Consider the following 24,538-nt stretch of genomic DNA (forward strand, 5'->3'; position numbering starts at 1 on the left):
AGAAGCTGAGTCCTGTAATAAACCACGGGACACAGGAGGGGTGCACAGCCCACTCACCACCGACTCAATGTGAACAGGCCTTGTCACAAAATGGTGAGCCAAGAGTGTGGCGACCAGCAGGCCAATGTTGGCTCTGCTGCTAACTAGCTGAGTGACCCTCATGTGTCAGACTTCTCCGCTTTAAACGGATATATTTCACATTCTATACACAACACAGGGGTTTTCTAGGAACAGGTATTTACTCAAAAGTCCCCCCCCTCAATTCTAAGAAAGGTCATGATTTATTTTCCACCCATCATCTCTTATCACTGCACACTCTCACCGCAAGGGCTAGGAGAACCCTCTGAAGACACGGTGCATGTAGCTGGAAAGGAGCAAGGGAACACGCGTGCTAGAAAGAGAGGCACCAGAAGAGACAGAACAGGGCTTCTAACTGTTCTTGCCAAACCTTTGGGGAGCAGCATCGCCCTGAGAAAACGGTGTCCCTGCCTGTGTTCATCCTGCCTATGGCAGCATCAGCCCAGAATAATGTACCTAATAATGATGACCTGTGTCCTGCATCCCCCCCACACAAGTCTCGTTCTCTTAGGCAGTAAAATAACTGCCCAAAAATGATTGGAGGGAATTATGTCAGGAAAGATGATGTATGGAAGTGTTTTAGGAAAGCGTGAAGCACTATACAAATGTAAGGCGTATCTACATTACTGCTGCAAAGCCCAGGCTGCTGGGGCAAGTGATTATTTCAATGCAACAATAATTCAATGTATTGATTCGAAGCAACGTGAGCCTGAAGACGACTGTTGAAAACGCTGCTCCTATGGAAAGAGATGCCTTACTCTAGGCCCCTTTTTTAAACATTTGCCCCTAGAGTTATAAGCTTTATTAACCAGTCTATTGGAAGTAGGGCCTAATGTAATTATGGTAAGTTGCTCCATTTCATTTACCATATAAATAGCAATACATCTGCTTATGTGTGCGCATAATTCAGTAACGTGATCTGACTATGTATACAATAATTGCATGGAGAATATTTATAGCTCTGTAAATCCAAGAAGGCACATATAAAATGATCAATTTTATTTCAGAGGTTTTGAAGTAATTTAAACCCATAATCTTAGCTCATTCTGGCACACTACAAATATCTGTTTTACAGAAGGGCAAATGGCAAAAGACAAGTGTTAGGCTTGGTCCTTTGGTACCCATTTCCAGTTGCACAAATATCACATCAAACTTATCTGAGCAAATGTGTTCTTGCCATACATTTCCCTCTGCCAAATGAGCTTTGATAAAACCCTGCCCTCAGATGGGCCTGGCCATGAGTGATGCTAATTCAACCACTGGGTCAGGCTCACCCTGACTTCTTGCTGATGACAGCCAAGGAAGGTCCTGGAGAGAGGTACATCAGTTGACAATGACAATGGAATTGACTACTTCTACTTGTTCCTAGCTCCCAAACACAGAAGGGGAATCTGGTTCAGGATATTTTCTGGGATCTCCACAGGTTTCTGCTATAAGCTTCATAATGGATATCAAGGAAAGTACAGCAGAGTTGAGAAACTTTCTCAAAAAGCACAGATGTTCCCCAGAATTTCTTTTCCCTGACCTTCGGCTCACAGCAATTGGAATTCTTTTAATCCAAAAACTGGCCAAACTCCACTTGGAGAGGAAAGCACTGAGTTTTGAGAAATTTACTGAGGTCTAGACAGCTCTGGATTCAAGCCTTAGCTCTGCCTCCCACAAGCTTTGTGGCCATGGTCAAGCTCCTTAGCCTCTGTGGGCCTCCGTGCACACAACTGTAAAATGGGGGTAAGAGTCACCAACCAGAGTGGCCAGAGACTTTAGGGACAATGCTCATAAAGTGCCTGCCTCTAAATAGTAGTGCTGGTTGTTATAATTACGTCATATGTTTCTGCAAAATATAATAAAATTCTCTGAATCTTAATCTCTTTCAAGACAGGAAGGAAAGGCAGGCCTCAGTTTCACCCAAGAATAAAGCAGATGTAATAGTAACTGGGATAAAGCTCAGCAGAGACAGAATGCCCCAGGCAGGAAAGTCTCCCGTTTTTTGTTTTGTTTTGTTTTGTTTTCCCTCCACCAATTAGGTAAATCCGAGCTCTTCATATACATTTCAGTCCTGAATTCAAGAAGCTGAAAAATCTATTCTAATTCTTTTCATCCCTCATGCCCCAAATCTCGTGGGACTTTTCAGACAAATTACAGCCTCTAAAACGTGAGCACCGATGTGGGCCTCAGTATGATGTCCATGTCAGTGCAGAGGGAGATAAACCTGAACGGTTATTCTGTCTAAACTTACGTCTTTTCAGAAAGCAGTTGAGGTGTTTTGATTAAAACTCACCCTTTGAGGGCACCTGGGTGGCTCAGTCGTTAAGCGTCTGCCTTCAGCTCAGGTCATGGTCCCAGGGTCCTGGGATCAAGTCCCACATCGGGCTCCCTGCTTGGTGGGAAGCCTGCTTCTCCCTCTCCCACTCCCCCTGCTTGTGTTCCTGCTCTCACTATCTCTCTCTCTGTCAAATAAATAAATAAAATCTTAAAAAAAAAAACTCACCTTCTGACAGTTTAAAAGAAAAAAGGAAATATATGTTTTCTTTACAATTTTACTTCCATCCTGTCTCGTTTTCCCTTAGAGAACCCGGTGTTGCGTGGTAAAACAATGGTTTTAATCTGGTTTCTAGTGCCACCTGCTGGCTCCAATGAGAACTACAGCCAGCTTCGTGAAGCCTTGCCAAGATGACACCTGTCACAAGCCGGGGAAGAGGAGGAAAGGCTGGGTCTCCGTCAATTACTGTGCTTGGAGGGTGGATCAAGGCAAAGCCTGCAGCCTACAGCACAATAAAGGAGGTGATGGATGTGCATGTAAGTCCCTATGCAGATTTACTGATACATGAAGGGCTCTGATCTTTCAAAAGATGAATGTCAGATGATCTCAAAATGTCATCATCACACTTGAGGATGATAAGATAGTTCTCGAAAACAATAAAAGTGAACAATAAAAGTCTAATGTAGGCTATATTAGTTGTAGAGCAGCTGTATGGAGTAGTGGTTAAGAACAAGAGTCCTGGAGCCAACTGCCTGGGTTCAAACTCAGGCTGTGATTGCTAATGACTAGGTGTGCAGGACTAGGCAAGTCACATAACCTCCGGGTGTCAGTTTCCTCATCTGTAAAACGGAGATGATTGGAACACCAACTCCACAGGCTGTCGTGAGGGAAAGAGGAGGTGATACACATAACGCTCTCTGAACAGAGCCGGGACTGTGGCTAGCACGTGGAAAATGTGATTGTTATCTGCTCTCAGGACATGAGGCAGGCTGATATATCAGGGAATGTTCCATCAGAGTGCTCCAGACTGTGGCTGAGTCACAGCTAAGCCCCTTTAGGTGAGTCACTATACCTCTCCAAACCCCAGCTTCCTCTTCTGAAATACAAGAATAATATACTTTGTTCAAACATAAAGCACCACGTCCACACGCTAGGTCCTATGTACAGGACAAAGCATGTAATCCTTACAGTTAAAATGGTTGGAGTTACAAACGCCCAGCAGACTTTCCAGAAGATGTTTGGCTGGAATCCAATCATCATCTCTATATCTTCACAGAATCTTTGCAGGCCTGCAAATAGACAAGTGGAGACGAAGCATGAGGTGCAGTGGCAGGGGGTGGGGGGGCGGAGGGAGGGAGGGTGCAGGACAGGCTCTGGAGCCCCTCACTCAAGTGCCATTGGTGAGAGATGGCCCCAGCCTGGTGTCAACATGACCCCTATTATGCAAGAAACCATCAGACAAATGATTCACTGCCAGGAAGATTAGGGCAAACTGAACATTTAAATAGATATTAAATACTCTCTGCAGTGAGGTTCAAGAATGTCATCCGTGGTGACATCTAAAAAGCTCGGCTGCAGCCTGGCCCAGGCATCTCAGCACTGCCACAGGCCGGCATATTCATCGGTGTTTTCAGAGACAGCCTTGTGCACTTAGCAACCACTCCGGCAACACCAATTACGTTTGCGGTCAATAAGCACAGCATATTATGAAAGCCTGGGGATTCGGACTGAGAGTCACTGCACGTCGGTTTTGGTCCGCATCCTCCCAAGGATACTCCCCCGTGAGCTGATGTGTCTTCACTCTGTATGAGGTGATAACAACGGGCAAAAACTGAGGTAAACTCCAAATGGCCATCGCCCACTTTGCTGGGACTCAAAGCATTGCTGTCTTGGTCACTGATCAACTAAAGTATCAAGCAGAGGAGACAGTCACTCTTATGGCCATGCGTAACCACCATCCCCACGCACTCTCGGTTTACCAAGATCTTTAAGCCACTCCTTGGAAGAAGGAGCCACTGAGGAAGGTTTGGGAATGGGATCGCTTCTCACATTGTTTCCTGAGCTCATCAGAAGCACGGCTTTCTCCCAATGGCGGGGTTACCATGCTGACAGGACAGGAAAGGTCCCTGGGTTCAAGCTCCGTCACAGTTAGCAGTTCTGACCAGGGACTCAGCTGCCTTGGCTTAAATCTCCCTACTCCTTCATCCTCAGGTCACCTGTGTGAGAAGTGGGTACGCTATAGGTCAAGGGGGGCGGAGACACTCCTCAACGAAAGCACGCACTCCACTATTCCTCTTCCTACGAGAATAATCCCCTGCACATCCTGAGACCTTCTTGCTTGAGACATTGGTCACTTGCTCCTCCTGTCCCTGAGCTCTCCCAGCCCCCTGGGGTTTCTGGGTCCTCTGCCCTTAGCCCCATGAGGAGCAGGGGGATTCCATGTCTGGGAGCTCCCCTCCCCATCCTTACTTGCCGTCTCTTACCCTTTGCCATCCCCTCCCTGGGCACCACCTGTACCAGCTGCCTTCCCTTGGCCGGCGCGCCGCTGTGCCCGCCTCAGCCCAGACTTTTCCTCCAGCCTGGCTCCCTCAATACCTGCTCTCTCCTGCATGGCAGTCAGGAAGAATAATGGGACATGAAAAAGCAATCTCTTGCCGGGGTAGAAAGCAGAGACTGGTATTCCTTCAGGGAAAAATTGTTCGTCTCAGTCCCTTTAAAAAAAAAAAGAACAGCCCCGATAATATTCTGTATCTTCATCTGGATGCTGGTTACCTGGAGGTAAAAATTCATTCAACGATACACTCAGTTATGTGTTCCTTCCTGTATATACAGTGTTAGACAGCAATATTAAAGTTTACCCTCAAAAGTCCGCTCTAGCCCCCGTCACCAAAATAATGGATCCTGAGACCTTCTGTGGCCCGTAGTTCCTGCATTTTCTTCTGCTCCATGCCAAGCCCAGACCTAGCCAGTCAGCTGCCGCCCATGACCATGAGTCACTGGGCGGCTGACAACAGCCATGATGGGGGACAGCCAAGCCTGAGGTCAGCTGTAGAGCATCACCGGAAACAGTGTGGGATGTTCACCAAAAGCAGCTGCTCTAGAATCCAGTCCAAAATCATCATGCTCTCAATTTCTCAGGAGGCAGCCCAGCTTCCTGTTCTACCTAAAGAAACCCTGATCAGGGTCAACCACAAATGTGGTGCCGTGGAAAGAATGCTGGGCGGGGAGTTAGGATCAAAAAGCTGAAGCCTGCTCTGTCTCTCATTCCCTGTGTGACCTTAAGAAAGGTATTCTCTTTCTGAGTTTTTGCTGGTTTATTGGGGGGGGACTGAAGAGATCAATCTGTGACACAAACAGGGTCCAAGTTGCTTCCTTGTATTCACAGGCAAGAACTGCATGCCTTGAGCCGCTGACCTATCTTTGGATGTGTGATTTGTGCATGTTCTTTAGTGTTATCAAAGGCCTTCAAACGAGTGGTCTCTGGATACTACTCTCTGAGCATAAGTGAGGAAAAAGACTCAAAGGAATAGAAGTCAAAGCTGAGGCCCTGAAAAATGCACACAAGACCCTGAGGGCAGGCCTCAGTTGTTTAAACAAAGATTCTAGAAGTTTCTGTTATCATTTTCAATCCTGTTTTATTCCTCTGCAGTAGATCACCCCCAAGAGATGACAGCATGCAGCTTGACCGGGAAAATGATTTGATGGGGCTCAGGGTCAGACCCAAGGACGACATACAGATGGCCTCCTATAGGAGGAGGGAGATGGCAGTAAAGGTGCTCAAGCTTCCCCAGACGGGCCAAGGAGCCAGACCCAGAGCTGGAGGTAGGGGTGGATGATGGGTACTCAGTTCCAGCAAGAGGCAGGGTTTGCTGCTGAGAGGAGGTGCTGTGACTGAGGGGGGAGGCTGGGGTCCCAGGGCCAGCTCAGTGTCCGGAAAATCATCTCCCTCTCAGGGCCTCGCGTGAGGGCTCCAGACAGCGGGCCTCTGCCTCCAACTGGCTCCAGGTCCCCTGACTGCCCTATCCCCTGTGGGCCGGCCCTGCAGATACAGCCCGGGGGCACCAGCTGCGAGCCACCAGGCATCCTCCTGCCTCCCACTCATTCCCCAGCCGGGCTCTCCAGGCCTTCCAGCCTCTACCAGCTCCAACACCTGTCCAGCCACAGCCCTCCCGTGGCCTGACTCACCCAAGTCCCCAGCTGAGGCCCTCACCGAGTCGCTGGCTACCTTCCTCTGAGGCCTTTGTTTATGTGGTTTTCTCCGCCTGTTCTGTCCTTTCCAACCCCTCTCACTTTCAAGGCCCAACTCTCGATAAAAGAATTGTTCATGGAGCCTGGGACGTGTGAGTGGCGACTTGCCTGCTGCACGACCTTGAGCCTGGAGGGTAAGCTAGGCTCCAAAAGGGATCTGAGCAATTGCTTATCACCGAATTAGCAGAAAAACAGCAGGAAAAAACAAAGGTAAGTTCATGGCTACTATTGTAGATGCAACAAACACACCTGGGGCTCAGAAATTGGCCCAGAACAAGCTCTTCACAACCAACCAATCCTCAACTGTGAAATCAAAAACCTGCTTCAACCAGCCAATCACGTTCACCCACGCAGCTTTGCGGCTTCTTTGTCTATAAGCCACACCCTTGCCCTTGGTCTGAATGTGGTCTTCAGGGGGGTGCCCTCGTGTGGCCAAGGCCGCCCTCCGGGCGCGTGAACTGTGCCCTCCTACCGAGCCCTGGGGTGCTGCCCCCGGAGGAGTGGTCTTTCCCCGCCATCTTGAAATTCACGAGGGGCTCCGCATTTTCACTTTGCACTAGGTCCCACAAATTAGGTCTCTGGTCTCGTGTGTACCTCACACATTATTCATTTATCGTTAACATGAAGGCGCCATCTCTCAGAGTCAAAACCCTGTGTGCTGGCTCAGATTTTCCTCACCTCGGTCAGCAATAAACTCAACGCTCCCTACGTCTCGGTCTTTATTTTCTTATATATCCTTTTATCTCTGAGATGCTACCTTCTTGAGGTTTTCCAGCTGCTCTGGCCCACCTTTATCTCTGGGCAGCTAAACACTGCTAACCAGGGATGCACAGTGGAGTCCTGACATTCCTCTCAATGTTAAGCCTGCCGTGGCTTCGCTCTTCCTAGTAGCTGGCTAGCAAGGTGCCTGAATGTACCTCCCCACTTTCCTAGGAGTGCGCAGGGCAGAGCGTGAGCACCTAATACATACCTGTTCATTTGCTCACACACATTCACCTGTGTGTGTGTTGTTAATGGACTGAAGTCTGTCATTCCTAATGCTTACTGAGCGCTAGCAGATGCCGCTGGGTGACCCTGCACCCTCAAGGAGAGGTAGACTGTAGCATCTCATTCTTCACCAGCCAGTGTTCAATGGCCTGACACTAACCTTGCCTTGGGGTAGGCCTCACCCTCTCAGGAAAGAATGCACCACCCTCTGGAGTATAAATTATACGCAAGTGCAGGATTTTCCTTTCCTCTCCAGCAATTAATTATATTAGTCTATTTCAAATATGTCTTCCAAGATTCACTTCTACAAATTCTATCCAGGTCCAAATCAGAGGTTCACACCCTCTTCCTGCGCTCATCCTGAGCTCAGCATAGAGTCGGCCTGGTTCTGGAGGCAGCCCAGACACCAGTTCTCCGGGAGTCCGGGCAGCTTCCTGGACGGTCCCAGGAGAATTAGCTCAGCCCAGGGACTAAAGCACTCGGGATTTATTTTGTCCTTCAGAACCAAGAAATCTACTACCAGATTTATAAGGGGGCTCGGGGGGTGCAATTTCACTTCTAAAAACAAAAAAATTTGAAAGGTTTCTATTTTAATGATGCTTGTAATCCACACTGGGTAGCCCTGTTTTAAAGAACAGAGTTGTGCAGGTGTGCCTTTTGTGGCAGCGAGCAGCGAGGACACAGGGAGCAAGCAGAGAAGGTCAAGGCAGCTAGAGCCGCACTTGGACCAGGGCTGCAAATGAAATGCCGTCCTGACTCTGCCAACGGACCATCAGGTGACCCCACGAGGGGCTACGTTTCCAAAAGAAACTTTACATTAAAAGCAAGATGTTCCCACCACGGATACCTGGCAGTCCAGTGGGCTTTGCTGGGCTCCCAGCTCAAAAAGGGGAGCTCCATAGAGCCCTCTGGCTGGGCCCCTCTTCTGCGCATTCGGCCTCTATGCATACCCTATATTCCAAGGGATAGCCTGTATTTCTCCTTAGCTTAGAGCGTGCTGCGATCTCTTTTTGGTTTTACAATACAAATAGATTGTCCAAACTGGCATTTTTCAGCTTCCTGGGGTTTGCTATGGAGACCCTAACTATCTTAGGAAGGCCTTAGTCTGGGGATGGTTCTGAGACTTCCAGGCACAAAGAAGTCGTTAGCGCCTTGAACTCAGCAGGGCATGCTTGTGGGACTGGCCGTGTGCACACGGGGTCCGGGAGATCACCCAGTGAGGCCCCACGAAGCTCAAGCACCCCCACACGGAAAGATGGCATCTGCTGACTTACCTTCCTACTGTTCCTGGTAATTGCCCCACTAACTGTGGGGTGCTCTGGCGGTAATAGGGCAGACTAAACTGTAAGGAAACTGGAAGTTTATCCCGGGAGAAGCTGGGATGGTGCTCCTGCATCACAGACTTCCCTGAGGTTCATAAAGTTTCCTAAGAATCTGTGAGCCTGGTGGTATCTTTTCTCATTACAGTGTCTGGGGACCAGCCTCGAAGCTACTCCTCCTCACTCAAGCTACACAGGCGGGGACTGCCATTAGCAAAACCAGGAAAGCAGCCTTCCTCCTCCCTCATCTGGCCCCATCCCCAGATCTTAACTGTTCACATGCCAGACCGTACCCAAAGGCCCAGTCCTAGGAGTTTCTGAACTCACCATCAGCCACCTTATGCTTCTCAGATAAATCCAGACCACGGTCCAGAGGCAAGTTTGGAAATAAAGGTATAACTCTCTTATGTCTCCTAAATCGCTGCTTGATTACCCTTTCATTATCTTAGTAAATCTGGAAAACCTGCTCGCCGTGGATGCCTTATGCCACCCAACTCTCCCCAGCAGCCGGCGCGGTGGTCCCCTTACCGTACACGTAGGAGATCCCCACAAGCTCAAAAATGGCAATGATGACGAGGGCATAGGACGCGGCATACGTGTCCACAAGCTGAAACATGTAAATTCCGCCCTGGTGGGAAAGAGGAATGACATCAGTGTGCCTGGATGCAGGCCCTTCCCACCGGGAACGGCCAATCCTCCCATACCGGGGAGAGTCAGGTGCAAGCAAGGTGTCAAAGGATCTCCCCTCCCCTCCACAGGGGTAACTTAAACCTGGTCTGGAACGCAGGCTGGAGGCCTTGCCATGTGAGCAAAGCAGACCCTCAAAAGACTCAGCCAGTCAATAGAACAAGCACAGAAAAGTGATCTAACATCTCACTCGTAAAAGGCAAAGGTCAACATCTGAAGATGTATAAATAAAAACAGGCAGATGGCCTCATTTTTGCCTTAAGCAATAGATATCATTTCTACCTATAAATCTGCATTTGACTGACCTTCATAGGACCTTTAGGTGTCGTTGGGCATTCCTCACACATCCCCCTGCATCTTTAGCTCACTGTTTACATCTCTCTACAATAGATGAGGCTTAGAAACCCTCTTATTCCAATTCATCATTTCACAGATGAAGAAACTAAGGCCCAAAGGTGTTGACTTGCTCAGGGTCACAGAGAGCAAAAGCGATATATATGCTGAGTGAGCTAACACTCAATTTACCAAAACCCTCAGGACTAGAAGGAATCCCATTGCTCCCATGTATACGAGTAACCAACTGGGAACTTCTCTGGTGAGTAAATTTGGATTTTCATGTATTCTATTTTCCTAAAGTAGGACACACCTGCCTTGTTGGCTCAAGAAACCTACATCTCAATTATGAAGATGCTACAAGTAACAGTAGTAGCCAAGGTGACATGTTTCCATCTGCAGGCAGAATCCCTAATGACCTGGTGCTGTCTACACAGACATGGCACTGATTGGCTACTGTTACGAGTCTGAGAGCTAAGGGTAAAAGGACAGATCAGCCATCAGGCCCCCCGCGTGCCCTGTCCCCAAGCTGATGGCCAGCGGGCTGCTTACCTGAGTGATCATCGGAAAGCCCATGATGAAAAAACAAATACAACAGCCCAGAGTGAAGACCGGCTTGTGCGTGCGCAGGTACTTGGGGAACTCGTCTGAGACGGAGGTCACAATGGTCTCAATGGTGGCAAACTGGAATGGGGCCAGGAAAGGAGCAGCTCAGACAAACCGCCCAACCCAAAAGCTTCCCAAAGTCCCTTGTGTTTCCCAGTAGGGAAAGCAGTATGTGTATTAGGTTCAGTTCTTAGGACTGCATTCCTCTGATGGGTCTAAAGGGCTTTGTTGGAGTCCAACCCCTAAGTCCAATGCCCCACCTCCGACATGATGTGAACTTGAGAAACTGCCTTCTAGCCCCCAGAGACTGCACTCACACTCATCCATCACGATATTTGAAGCTTCACTTTGTATTCATGAGATGTAAATTCCTTTCCTCCAGTTTACCTTGAATTTGATCTTCTACTTGAGGAAAAACCCTCTTTGCACCCAACCACTAAACTCTGAGTGCCTATCAGTAAGATTTGTGGCAGGCTCAGCCCCACAGCAATCTCCCTAAAATCGACTTCATATTATTCTCCCTGGTCCAGCCCCACAGAATTTGCACTGGCAAAATGACACCACAGCAGGAGGGGCACAGGCATGCCAAAAGGAGGCAGGGAAGGAGGATGTTCCTTTGCACCATCCATGAGTCACCCACAAACACAGAGCTATCCTGAGCCCCAGACAGGGACCTGACCATCCTATATCGCCCAGGGAAACATGCGGGGACCACCAAGCCCACCCCTGCCATGGGCTGGATGCAGGGCTCAGGAGAGGGGGTCATCAGGAGGAGCCTCAGGCAGGCGTCCAAGGGGGAAGGGAAAGGGCTCACCATAGTGTCAAGTCCAAGAGTGAGGAGCATCAGGAAAAAGATGATGGCCCAGAACGGAGAGAGGGGCAGCCTCGTTAAGGCTTCTGGGTAAACCACAAATGCAATGCCTGGCCCTGAAAGGAACAAGACAGATGATTGCAAACAGGCCCAGCTCCAGGCCCTCTCTTCCTGGAAGCCCACAGGGGCCTCTCCACAGACATATTATATGCTGCTTCCACTGGTTGTTATTTTCCCTCATCTCCTTCCATTTTCCCAATTAAACCTCAAGTTCCTTGAAGGGAAGGACCAGGAGCAACAGGTCCATACCTCAGGGAACTCAGAAGGGAGGCTAAAAATAGTGCCAAAGCCGACTGAGTCCTAAATCAGGCTGTGTCCCACACATATACCACAAAAAAAAAAAAAAAAAAAAAAAAAATCTTTGTGTTGATGAGCTGGGGGAGCATATAAGAATTACCCTGTAGAACAGTAATTCTCATCCAACGGTGAGTTTAGCCCCCACCCCCCCCCAGGGGACATTGGGCAATACACAGAGACATTTTTGACTCTCACTACTGGGGGGGAGGAAGATTACTGACATCTAGTGGGCAGAGGCCAGGGATGCAATGCACAGGACAGTCCCCACAACAAAGAATTATCCAACCCAAAGGTCAAGAGTGCTGAGGTTGAGAAATCCAGCTCTACAGGTTAGACCGTGCCCGGAATGACATCATTTCCTCCATATTCGCTCCTTCAGGAGAAGTCTTTTGCATAAATCATGAATCCATCTGCCACTTTTATTATCTTTCCCTACAAAGGCTTGGTAAAGATGGGGCTACATCAATCCACGGGTAATCAGTTAGGGAGAGGGGGCTGCAAAACACAGCATAAAGGGGAAGAGAGTTTGGGCTCTAATGGTCAGACAGATCCAGGTCCAAATTCAGACTCCATGACTTACCGGCTATGCAACCCTAGATAAGTTATTTCATTTCTATAAGCCTCGATTTTGCCCATCTATAAAATGGGAATAGCAATAGTCCCCCACATGGTGGTTATGAGGAACAAATGAGAGAGCACAGGCAGAGCACGGGGACCTGTCATGAGCACTCACAGAATATTCACTTTTATTATGAGTGGACAATGAACTTGGACAACAGCAGTTCTGATTCAGGGTTTTCCACTGCATGTAGTCTTGGCAGGGGATGTCTGAGCTGCATTTCTCTGCCCTCACAAAGCCTGCCAGCCGTTCCGACCTGCCTCACAGCCTCACTGGGAAGACTACTGTGACCCACAATGGCTAGGGACCCAGCAGTTACACGTTTCCTTGTAAAGAGAAAACTAAATGATAATGGGCAGTGACAAGCAAACGTCAGCTAATCTGCAACCAGCGCACGCCTGGAAACCAGACATTGCCACACCTGGAGTTTTTATAACTCAAGCGTAACAGCACTTTTTTAAACTGGAATTTATCAGGTTGTTAGTTCTTAATGCTGCCAAGGGCCTTGGGGTATTTAAAATATAAAGCCTTGAATGCCTAAGATAGCCCCGCTTTATGCATTTATTGAACACACGGTACAGCCAGCCTCTGAAGGCTCCCTATGTGAACCATTAGTCTGTATTAAACGACAGTTCGAAACAGGTCTCAAATGCAGAACACTGAGGGATCCAGCTCAATGCTCTGGCGACAGCTGGGCCCATAAAGCGGACAAGAAGGTCTTGAAATGGCCACTACCGGAGGACCTCGTTGATTGCTTTAACAGGATTTGGCCCTTTGGGCTTTACTGCTTTTTCAGGGGGCAGGAAACGATTTCAAAACACCCGGCCTATTTCAATTACATCTGCCTTCCTAAGGTACCCAGGGGAAGGCATCATTTTCAGCAAACTCAGTTTATCTAAGACCACTGGGGAGCAGATTTTTAAAAAGACATTTTTATATTATTTTGTACAGTTAGTTTAGTTTAGTTTTTACTGGAAAAACGGATTGACTGATTCCCAGCAGAGGTTTCCCCTATGTCCCATAGAGGCTGAGGCTGTTCCTCTTCTCTCCCACTGGGAAGCACTATAAGTATAGCCCAGTGGCTGGAAGGCAGGCTCCATTCCCCTGTGGAAGAGCTCCGCCTCTTCCAGCCATGGGACTTGTTCTCTCTGGATAAACATCATTACATTTAATTCTGTGAGAAGTAAATGTATTGATACAAATAAAGGGCTCCGAACAATGCCCGGACCTGGTGAGAACTCAGAAAACAGAAATCATTCCTACTCTTCCCATGAGAGGGGATCAAAGAGGTGCTGCATGCCAGCCACTTGGATAGGACAGGAAGTTTCTGCCGCCCCTTCTCCTAGAGAACCGCTCAAGACACAACCAGGTCTCTTGTCAATGCAGGACATCACAACCCCAGCACACTGGGGGAGCCTCTCTGCTGTGAAGCCTGTTTCACATGGGAGGGTTCTCAGAGACCACACGGCCGGACCCCCATGCTTTTAGAAGGAAGAACTGGCATTCAGGTGATAGACATTGGATGGATGGTCAGTCCCTGTTTGAGAGTGTTCATTTTGATCAGCAGTGTCTCTGAACTGCTAGGAACCTAGACCTGGGAACTCTAAATCCAATGTGCACATTTGTGTTCATCTCCCGTGGTCCAACCCAGGCTTTCTGAGGGTGGATGAGCATTTCTGCTGCCCGTAGAGCTTCTGGTTGGATTCGGATGGTGAGTCTCAGCTCCACAGGCAGTAAGCAAGGTGACTGGCAAATGACCCTAAAAGTTGACTTCCCAGGGGCATCTGGGTGGCTCAGTCAATTAAGTGTCCGCCTTCAGCTCAGGTCATGATCCTAGAGTCTTGAGATTGAGTCCCTCATCGGGCTCCCTGCTCAGCAGAGAGTCTGCTTCTCCCTCTGCTTGCTGTTCCCCCTGCCCATGCTCTCTCTCATTCTCTCTGACAAATAAATAAATAAAATCTTAAAAAAAAAAAAAAGTTTGGCTTCCCAGAAAGGTGCTTCTCTGGAGTCGATGACTGAGAAGAACGTGCCCCCTTCCCTATGTTCATTGCAGAAGTAGAGGACAGCCTGGTGTCATCACCAATCCTACCCTCGTCCCCCCAAAACCAGCTGAGATTTGGAGAAATGACGTTGACAAAAATGCCTCCCTCAAAAGGGGGTGGCAAACAAGATAGAATAGTGTTAGGTCATTAAAGAGAACCTATTTTGGACTAAAGACCAAAACACAGTTACTGACGTTGGGTCAGCAAACATGTACCGACTGTCCGCACGCCCGTTTTGCCCAGCCAGGAGGGAACGGGGCTGGCATGGACCACAGGTCCACCCCAAATCCCCGTCCCAGATTCTGCAGAGCCTCCATTGTCCCTGAGAAAACCAGACGTCCTGCAACTCACGTGTAAGAATGTGTGTAAACTCAGATGAACAGGGATAGCTGCCCCACGGAGCCTGACAAGAGGCCTTATGAGCCAGTCCCCATTCCCCTGAGGGGAACGAGGCCTCCCGTCCCTGTGCTGGTGATGATGACAAACTGCCACACGCTAACCTAACAAGGGGTTAGAACCTGTAGGAAGTGTTTTTTCCCCCATTTAAATTAGAGGAAGTGAATAAAATCCGGAAAGGGGACGTTTCAGAAAGGCACCTAGGCAATTGTCTTAGTCTTTCTTTGTATAGGAAAAAGGAAATCCTATTTGGGTTTTAGAGACATGTGCCCCCAACTCCCCTTCCTGGGGCAGGAAGGAGCTCAGAAGAGTGAACTAAAGTGGCCCCACATCTCAGGACTCATAACCCCGGCAACACGGCCACTGGCTCACAGTGAGCTCGGCCGTAATGTCACAAAAATCACAAACACCTCAGATCTGCTGGGAAGTGGGGCAGGACCTCCCTGCTCCCGTGACTCTGCTGGGAGGAAATGAGGACAGCTGGGGTGGCACAGGCACCCCTGAAGCCAAGGCCTTCTCTCCCCTCCCCGCCCCTCACCCCTGCTCCCCAGGGAGTTGAGCATTCTCAGCCAGGGAGGGGCATTCACTCCGAAACTCCAATTTAATGCAGTGCTGCAGAACCAAACATCCCTGGGGGTTTAACACTCTTTCCGGGGAGAGGTAATTACCCCCCTGCAATAAGCCATTTCTTAACTCTTTGAGGCCCACTGCGCATCAGCAGCAGCTTCAAATCCTGAAGCCATAATTAATTATCCCTGGGGAGCCAGCAGAAAGCCGGCAGTCCACCAAGAAGGTGACATTCCTAGGACTTTGCTCCCTCCTGGGCTGGCATCCGAGCCGTTTTCTGAGAACGGCAGTGAGCTCCTCAAACGAAGGTAAAGGCCCAGAGAAGCTGCTCACAGGGACACACGGCGGACTGCCACGTCCCCACACGTCCCTGGGCCGGTCCCGACACCTAGGCATCCCATAAACACCTTATTAGAGCATGATCATAATAACAGGCGACAGCCACAGTGAAATCCGTTCAGCCCAGAAACACAGTAAACACACAAACCCTTCGTGGAGTAAGGCTGGGTGGAAATAAGAAAGAGTTAAATAAAAATATTAAACACCACCTACAAAATGCTGTGCTAGAAATACAGACGAAGTGAGATAAAAAATGAAAGCTCTCTGTAAACTCGGAAGTACCATACAAATGTTAGCCATTAACACAGGAATCACCTGGACAGAAAGTAAACTTTACTGTACTTCCCTCCCACCACCATCATCCAACCTTTCCACCCACTGGGGGGAAAAAAATTGCAGGTCTGCTTTGCTAACTAAGCGGAAGGCCCTGAAAGCACGTGTGACCTAACCAACAGAAAACGCTTGTCAGGAAAAGGCTGCTCTGGAGTCAGTGTTCCTGTTCAGCATTAGAACTGGGTGTGTCCAGAGCTCTCTGCAAGGAATGCATCCTGCAGCAGGCTGTGCCTACACCAGCTCTAAAGAATCCTAAAGAATCCTCTATCTGTCCCTCAGAGGTGCAAAAGGCATAGGGCTTACTTATTCGGGGTGGAGCTGACTTAAGAGAAGAAAGGGAGAACAAAGGAGAGGAGAGGGAAGCAGGAATGGGACTTTGATAGCAACCCCTCTGGTCAGGCACTGGCCAGCTCCAACCCCACCTGAGCTTCCTACTCAAGCTTGTCGGAGTCTCCCCACAAAGGGACCCTGGGTTGTCCCACCACCCCTCCTATTTCAGAAGGCCAACTTCCCAGGATAGCATAGGTCAGGAGCTCAGGAGGTGACCGTACCTTGGTCTGCCACGTTCTCAATGTTGACCTTGCGTTCATTGGCCATGAAGCCAATAACCGAGAAGATGACAAAGCCGGCAAAGATGCTCGTGGCACTGTTGGTGCAGGTTACAATGAGCGTGTCCCTGGGTGGAGGAGACAAGAGTTTGCCATTAGGCGTGCTTTGCAAGTCGGAAGGGACAAGGGAAAAGACTCATAAATGTGTGCCTGTGTGTTCATATGCACACGTGCGTGTGCGTACATGTCCATTTCTAAACATGTTTTCACTGTCCTGACCGAAGACCCCCTTGGGTCGATTTTCTAAGCACCAAAGGGCTCAAAAACGTTTCTCAGGACCTCCCTGTTGCCGGGCCTCTGGGTCAGAGCTCTAGCCCTGTGCGCTCTAGAACCAGGGCCCCTCTCATTAAAGTGGCAGAGCAGGACTGCCCATCTGAGCAGAAATGGAGGGGTTGGAGCCTTTCAAGGACCTCAGGACGGGAACCATATATGAGAGAAGAGAACGCGGTGGGACCATGAAAGGCCACCAAGGTTTGAGGACAGCCTGGATTTGGAGTCCCAAAAGCCCCCCCGGGGTGAGGCAGGGGAGACCAGCCCTCCGCCTTCACCCTGGGGCCCTCTACTGGTAATATGGCTGTGGTTTCCCAGTCGGCCTGTCTGGCCACCCTAGACTGGGAAGAGAGGTCAAGCCAGATGGAGCCTCAGAGACCATTCAAATCCTGATCCTCCCACCTGTTGGTGGTATGACCTTGAGCAAGTCACTTCTTCCCACCGTGATTTTAAGTGGTGGCACTGACCCCACCTTTCTCCCAGGTTGTTGTGCACAGAGCCTGGCACAGAACGAACGCTCAGTAAACCACCCACCTTGTCTGGCCCCTTAGCTTACGGATGAGGAAACTGAGGCACAGGAGGAGGAAATGGGCTCATTCATGGTGGGTCAGGATTTGAATCCAGACTCCCTGCCCTGCTCCGTGTTCCCTCTGCCACACCGCAGAGCCTCCTTTCTACCAAAGTGCAGAGCAATGCGATCCCGCTGGACTGCATTCAGACCAGTTCCCAGGTCATAAATTAATGAGCAGCTGTGACCAAAGAAGTTCACACACCTTAGCTGGCATTCCAGCTGTTAGGGACTGGATTGTGTGCCCCCCAAATCCTATGTTGACGTTCTAACCCCCAGTTCCTCAGAATGTGACTGTGTTTGGAGAAGGCGTCTTACACAGGGAAGTAAGTTAAAAGGACGTCCTCAGGGTGGGACCTCATCCAACACGACTGGTGTCCTTGCAAGAAGAGATGAGGACACAGATACACACCCAGAGGGAAGCCCCTGTGAAGACGCAGGGAGGAGATGGCTATACAAGCCAAAGAGAGAAGCCTGGGAAGAAATCAACCCCGCCAATACCTCGACCTCGGACTTCAGTCTCCAGAACTGTGAGAAACTGAGTGTCTGTTGTTCAGGTCCCACGCTCCGTGGTGTTTATTACAGCAGCTCTTGCAAGCTCAGACACACGCTCTCTCCAACCTGGCCTCAGCCGAGCTCGGCCCGATTCCTTCCAGCCTCATGCGTGCACTCTTGCTCTGGTCCCCGGACCTGCTCCCAACCCCCCATCCCCAGCACTTTCCCACTCACGCCCCCTGCTGGCTGTCCCCACCACGTGTCGCACACTCCCACCTCCGCTGCACGAGCTGGGATGTGGCCCCGCGGAGACCTCACCTCCATCCCAGCCAGCTCAGGTCACAGCCTAACTATCTTCTGTTCCTCTTGGTGCACAAAATAGCTCATACATTATTAGAAAATGATAATAATAATAATAATAATAATAATGGCAGCTGCCATTTATTGAGTACTTATGACGTGTGAAATTCTGCTGTGCGAACTTTGCATACATCAGCTCTTACCTCTCCACAAACTATTATTGGCATTTTACAGATGAGAGGAAAGAGGCTCAGAGAAGCGAAGCATCTCGCCCATGTCTCGAGTTTTAGTAAATGGTGAAGTCATAATTCAAATCCAGGTCCATCTGACTCTGGCCTGCCTTCCTTCCTTCCTTCCTTCCTTCCTTCCTTCCTTCCTTCCTTCCTTCCTTCCTTCCTTCCTTCCTCCCTTCCTTCCTTCTCTCCCTCCTTCCCTTCCTATTTTAAATCCGCTCACCAGGAGAACGGACCTTATTTTCTTACTGCTTGCCTAGATGTATTTAACTTTCAGATGTCACCTCCTCCAGGAGCTGTCAGGTTCTCCCAGGTGGAGATCTTTGGGGTTGCAGAGCCCCTGGTCTAATATCATACCATCCAAATGGTCTCACTGTCACCATGTATCAGGATCTCCTGAGGATACCATCTGGATACGTAGATTCCCTGGCCCATCCCACCTCCAGACATTCTGATTAACAGATCTGGAAGGGGACTCAAATTTTGCATTGTTTTTTCAGCTTTACTGAAGTATAACAACGAAGGCAAACTGTAATATATTTTAAGTGTACAGCCTGATGATTCGATACACATATACATTGTGAGAGGGGCCCCACCACATCTACTAACATTTCCATTAGTTAACATATCCATCAACAGTTTTCTTTCCCCTGTACCTTGCTGCCTTTCTTATAGAGGTCCCTGGAAAAATATTTGTCAAGTGACAGTGACCATACTTCATCTGGGACTACCATCCAATCATACCCACAGCTCACAAATGACTATCCCAGGACACACCTAGCAGTATAGCAACCCCTGGAGAGGCTCAACTCCATCCTATAAAGAGCCCCTGAGCCCATGTGTCAGAGACAGCACTGCAAACTGGGGTCCAGGCCACCAGAAGCCAGCAGCTAGGCCCTAGCGGGTGGCTTTCCCTCTGCCAGACGCAGCCCTCTGGCTCTACTTCAGGGTAAGTGTGAGGATGTGGCCTTAGGTGTCCATGGATCTGTCCCCAGCTCTTATTCCCATTCACCAGCTGCCTCTGGGGTATCAAGTGCCTCCACATACCTGTAGCAGTTGTTGTGGAATTTGTTGTAGGAAGAGAGAGTGATCAGGCCTCCCCATGCGGCAGACAAAGAGAAGAAAATCTGAGTGGCAGCATCCTTCCAGACCTGGGAGGCCGAAGGGGAGAAGATCCAAGGTCACTGAAGGAGGCTGGCCCAGGGGAGGGGGGAGGTCTCCCCTGCCCAGCACCACATCACCTCCCCAGGGGAAAGTAGTCAGGAGAAAGATGTGACATTAGCACCAACATACATCACTTGTGCTGGAAGCCAAAAAGGCAGGAAATTACCTGGGAGATGCTAACTCCATTCTAAGCAAAGGAGAGGAACTCAAACTACACACACATTTCCTGCTTCTATGTCCTGCCATGTATAAAGCTGAGCAGAAGGGAGGAGCCCTTCCTTTCGCTGCATACACTCTCAAAAGACCACCGCAACAGCAAAATACAGTCATGGATGCAAGATAAAGATCTGCTTAAATTGACGTTTTTACAGATGTCAGCCGCTATTAAAAATCTGAAGTCCTAGAGCTCCTCCCCTTAGTAATACCACCTGTGCCAAAGCACAGTGGATCTTATAGCCATATCCTTCTTGAACTTGGCCGACAACGCCTCCTGGTTCTCTCGGTGATTTCTCTGCATTGTCCTCATAAAACTCCAGAAGGCCGCTCAGGAGTTATGCTAGAGATTTATATGATTTGTAAAATAGACCTCCCATCATTTTTATAAATTAGTCCAGTTTTAAAATTGTGCTTATAATATGCAAAGAAAAAGTTCAAGTGCGTGCTGTGTGCTGGCAAGTCTGCACCTACCCCAACACCCATTCTCCCATACTCCTTATTAACAAAGCCATGGTTTTCTTTAAAGGCAGCCATTCACCCAGCACATAGCATCAAGGGGAAGTGCAGCTAAGAGAGGATAATCACATGATTTAGTTTCTGACCAATGATGTGAAAAAACAAGTGTAATGTGGGATTTCTGGGGTTTCTCCTTTTTTAAAGAGAAGGAGGGTACCTATTTCCACCTCTTTCCTCACCCCTTTGTGCTACCCGGAATGCTGCTGTGATGGCAGGAGTTCTGGCAACCATCTGGAAGCAAGTGACTGAGGACGGGAAGCTGGGAGGCAGGGACACTGTGGAGCCTTCACTATGTGGAGTGCTTCACTATGTACCCCGGGGGCCGCTTCAGCGCATACGAGGGAAATAAACTTGTATCTTGTTCCCGATGTCATCATCTGGGGGTTTTCTGTTACGTGCAGTCAAACCCAATCCAAGCTATGTGTTCTCAATGTACTCTGTAAAAGTGAGTTTTTCTTTCTTTCTTTCTTTCATTTAAGATTTTATTTATTTATTTGACAGAGAGAGAGAGAGAGAGACAGTGAGAGAGGGAATACAAGCAGGGGGAGTGGGAGAGGGAGAAGCAGGCTTCCCGCCAAGCAGCGAGCCCGATGTGGGGCTCGATCCCAGGACGCCAGGATCATGACCTGAGCCGAAGGCAATCACTTAACCAACTGAGCCCCCGAGGCGCCCCAAAAGTGAGTTTTTCTTTTAGGTGAGAAAATTCACTTCTTAAAGAACCCCCTCATTGGGAGGTTTGGGGACTAGGAATTTTAGAGTAAGATATGCCTGCACAGATATGCAAAGAGGAGGTACAAGTGTGTGCTGGCTCCGTGTTGGTGAGCCGCACATCTGCAAATGCGTCAAGCCCTTTCAATGATAATGGCCATAGTTTGTGCTGTTATTTTCCACCAGCAAAACTCCATTCCCAACACCCTGTAATTAGTACCAGATGAGTGGTGTGAGGGGCCCAGTGCTATGAATACGGGGATGGACTTCTTCATTTCAGCCTGCACGGCACCCCTGGGGGCAGGACCATGACGTAGGATGACTACTCCAGGAGTCAGAACACCCCCAGCTGCCCACTTCTCATGAAAGATCTCCCGAGGGCACAATGGCCCAAGATTATCAGGACCTTGGATAAGCGAACAAAAGCGAGCTACCCTGCGGGAAGGAGTCTGACCCCTCTGGTTGAGCTGTCCCACAGTGGGACTCATCCCTGGGTTGTAAATGAGAGCATAAGCCCACCGTGGCGTCCGTGAGTTTCTCCCACTTCGGTGTGATGAAGTACCAGATCCCAGCGCCAGCTCCGGGCAGGGTGACTCCGCGGATGAGAAGGATCACCAGCACGACATACGGGAATGTGGCCGTGAAGTACACCACCTGGAAGAACCGTCCGAAAGGGTGACTGGGAGGAGCAGACCCGCGTGACGCGCCCACGCTGCAGGGACATTGACAGAGGCAGAGTGATCTGCCACCTGGACACGAGCACCTGACTGTGAGGACATCAGGGTGGTTTCTCCCAATTCTGCCAGGGCTGGGGGCACGGGGCAGGCCCTGAGACCCAAGGGCAGGGAGAACCAGAAATAAAGTCTGTGGGGCGATATCCAAGGCTGTGGGGCAGTGAGGAAGGTGGGGGCGACCTTGCCCCACCCCAGCTGCTGAGGAGAGAGCTCCCTGAGGAATTACCCAGGGAAGAAGGCTACATGCCTCCCTCCTCCCCAACTCCAACCCCACCCTCTGCTTGCGGACCCCAAATCCGCCATTAGAGATGAACCTTTTAGTTTAAGCTTTCCATCCTTGTGTATACAGACACCCTAAGGGAGGCAGCCTGGTGAGGTACAAAGAGCAAGATCTTAGAAACATTTAAGTTTAGGGCTGCCTGGGTGGCTAAGTGGTTAAGCATCTAACTCGTGATTTTTGGCTGAGGCCATGATCTCAGGGTCATGGGATTGAGCTCCGCATCGGGCTGTATGCTCGGCAGGGAGTCTGCTTGAGATTCTCTCTTCCTCTCCCTCTGCCCCTCCCCCCACTCATGCATACACACACGCTCTCTCTCTCTCTCTCCCAAATAAATAAAATCTCGAAAATTATAATAAAAGAAACATTTAAGTTCAAATGAAATAACACATCTGGCACTGAGTAGCTGTGAGATCTTCGACAAGCTAATAAGTTCTTCAAATCTGCTTCTGCCTCTGGAAACTGGGCACAATGACACCTTTCTTAAAAAAATAATTGTGTGGGTTAATGAGCTACTAACAGCCTGATTTATAACAGGTGGTCATTCAATGCAGGTAAGCTCAACAAGCATTTATTGACGGCCTGCTCTGAGCTGGATGCTGTGCCAGGTGTTAGATGCATAAAGACGAAGGGATTCAGGACCTAGAGGGCCCAGAGACGATGTCTGCTTAATGGGCCACACCACTGCACCCAGGACACTATGAAGTCCAGAGGGGCATTGTACTACTCAGCCTGGGAGTTTACGAAAAGATTCACAGAGATGACACTTGAGCTGGATCTAGAGGCCAAGGACAACTTAAGAGAGGTGGGGGGAGGTGGAAGGTGGAGGAGGAAAGTGGGCAAGGCAGGCATATGAGGGCAAAGGTCTGATGACCCACTATCAGGAGGATGACATAGGGTGGAGGCTGAGATGGGGGGCCCTGAGAGCATGGGCCTTTTCTGTGGGAAATAGGGAGCTACTGAAGCACGTTGGGCACACTATGGGAGGCCTTGAATATGGTCAAAGGGTGCTCCTGGATTCTGGTCAAAGGATGCTCCTGGATTCTGGATTCTGGATGCTCCTGGATTCCCTCCTAGGAGGGACCAGAGTCAAGACACATTTGGGGAGTAACATCAGCAGAACTTGGGGACTGTGGCTGGATGGGACTTGTCTGTCAATCAAACATCTGGATAAAGGAAGAGCTTGGGATCAGGATCCCAACTACAAGCCTGAGTTCAAATCCCAGCCCCATCACTTATGAGCTGGGCCACCTGGGAAATGACTTCACGTCCCTGAGTCTCAGTGTCCACATCGGCTTAGTGGCGATAATGACAGTATATTCCTCGTGGAACTCTTGGAGGAGTGCCTGGGACAGTTCACACAGAATGGGACAGGTCTGGGGGCCTGGCAACAGAAGCACCACGTTAGGCTTGCTCGGGATTCGCCAGGCCTAAATTTGGTAACACTGACAACCCTCTGCTCACCAGCCAGTTGAATCCCCAAAGTGCATCAAAAGACCTTGTAAAGGTGAGGCTCGGCTCTCCCCAAACCCTCGCTGATCCTTGAGGTGGGCGTATACAGCCAGCTGGGCAAGCACTGTGGGCTCAGAGCAACCGCTAACACACTCCCTCCTGCAGTCTTCCCTCCTGGGGCACCTGAACACCTGTCCCCTGGGAGGGAGACACAGGTGCCACCCCGTACCGGCTCCACAGACCCCAGGGCCTGGCAGGGAGCTCCAGAATGGCTGTGACTGGCAGGCCCTGGGTTTTCAGGGGACGAGGACTGATTCGGGGACTTGCAGAGGTGGGTTGAGGGAAGGTCAGGATTGAGACTAAGATAGAACTCTTGGGGTCGTTTCATTAAGCATTTGGATATATCAGTAAACACCACAAAGACACTTGCCCTTGAATAGCTGACATTCCAGCTAGGAAGACAGCCAGCCAGTAGTGGTCCCAATCCTATTACCTGCGGCGTGTTAGAGGGTAATGGGTGCACTGGGAAACAGAGTAAGTAGAGCGGGGTAAAGGGGGATGGGGGCATGCTGGGGAGGGCGGCTGGAAAGATGGCCATGTTGAAATGGGCAGACAGGGACGAAGGCCTCTTTGAGAAGTTGGCCAAGACTTGAAGGAAGTAAGAGGGCCCCAACTGGACATGTGGGAGAACAGTCTAGACAGAGGGAACTGCGGGAGTAAAGGCCCTAAGGAGGGAGTGTTCCTGACTTGTAGCAACGGTGTGGCTGGAGGGAGCACAGCGAGGAGAGGAAGTCAGAGGTGGGGTGGGGAGCGGGGACAGATCATGCAGAGCTTGTGGGGCCTTTTCTTTCTTTTTTTTTTTTTAAAGATTTTTATTTATTTGTTTGAAAGAGAGAATGAGAGATAGAGAGCACAAGAGGGAAGAGGGTCAGAGGGAGAAGCAGACTCCCTGCCGAGCAGGGAGCCCGATGCGGGACTCGATCCCAGGACTCCAGGATCATGACCCGAGCCGAAG

General features: G+C 49.7%; 1 protein-coding gene across 1 annotated transcript in view; it reads right to left on the reverse strand.

The window, feature by feature from the left end:
• SLC6A5 (solute carrier family 6 member 5) overlaps nucleotides 1-24,538 on the reverse strand; it is a 49,526-nt gene that overhangs the window by 3,086 nt on the left and 21,902 nt on the right. The window contains exons 7-13 of the mRNA XM_028117727.2: nucleotides 21,580-21,714; nucleotides 19,504-19,607; nucleotides 16,534-16,658; nucleotides 11,333-11,445; nucleotides 10,465-10,596; nucleotides 9,421-9,520; nucleotides 3,527-3,627 (exon numbers count right to left, since the gene is read on the reverse strand). Coding sequence (XP_027973528.2) covers nucleotides 3,527-3,627; nucleotides 9,421-9,520; nucleotides 10,465-10,596; nucleotides 11,333-11,445; nucleotides 16,534-16,658; nucleotides 19,504-19,607; nucleotides 21,580-21,714 — 810 coding nt within the window. The remainder of the gene's footprint in view (nucleotides 1-3,526; nucleotides 3,628-9,420; nucleotides 9,521-10,464; nucleotides 10,597-11,332; nucleotides 11,446-16,533; nucleotides 16,659-19,503; nucleotides 19,608-21,579; nucleotides 21,715-24,538) is intronic.

This window comes from Eumetopias jubatus, unplaced genomic scaffold (assembly GCF_037043125.1).
Source record: "Eumetopias jubatus isolate StellerSeaLion01/CBP00866 unplaced genomic scaffold, mEumJub1_p1.0 scaffold_13, whole genome shotgun sequence".
Lineage (NCBI taxonomy): Eukaryota > Metazoa > Chordata > Mammalia > Carnivora > Otariidae > Eumetopias > Eumetopias jubatus.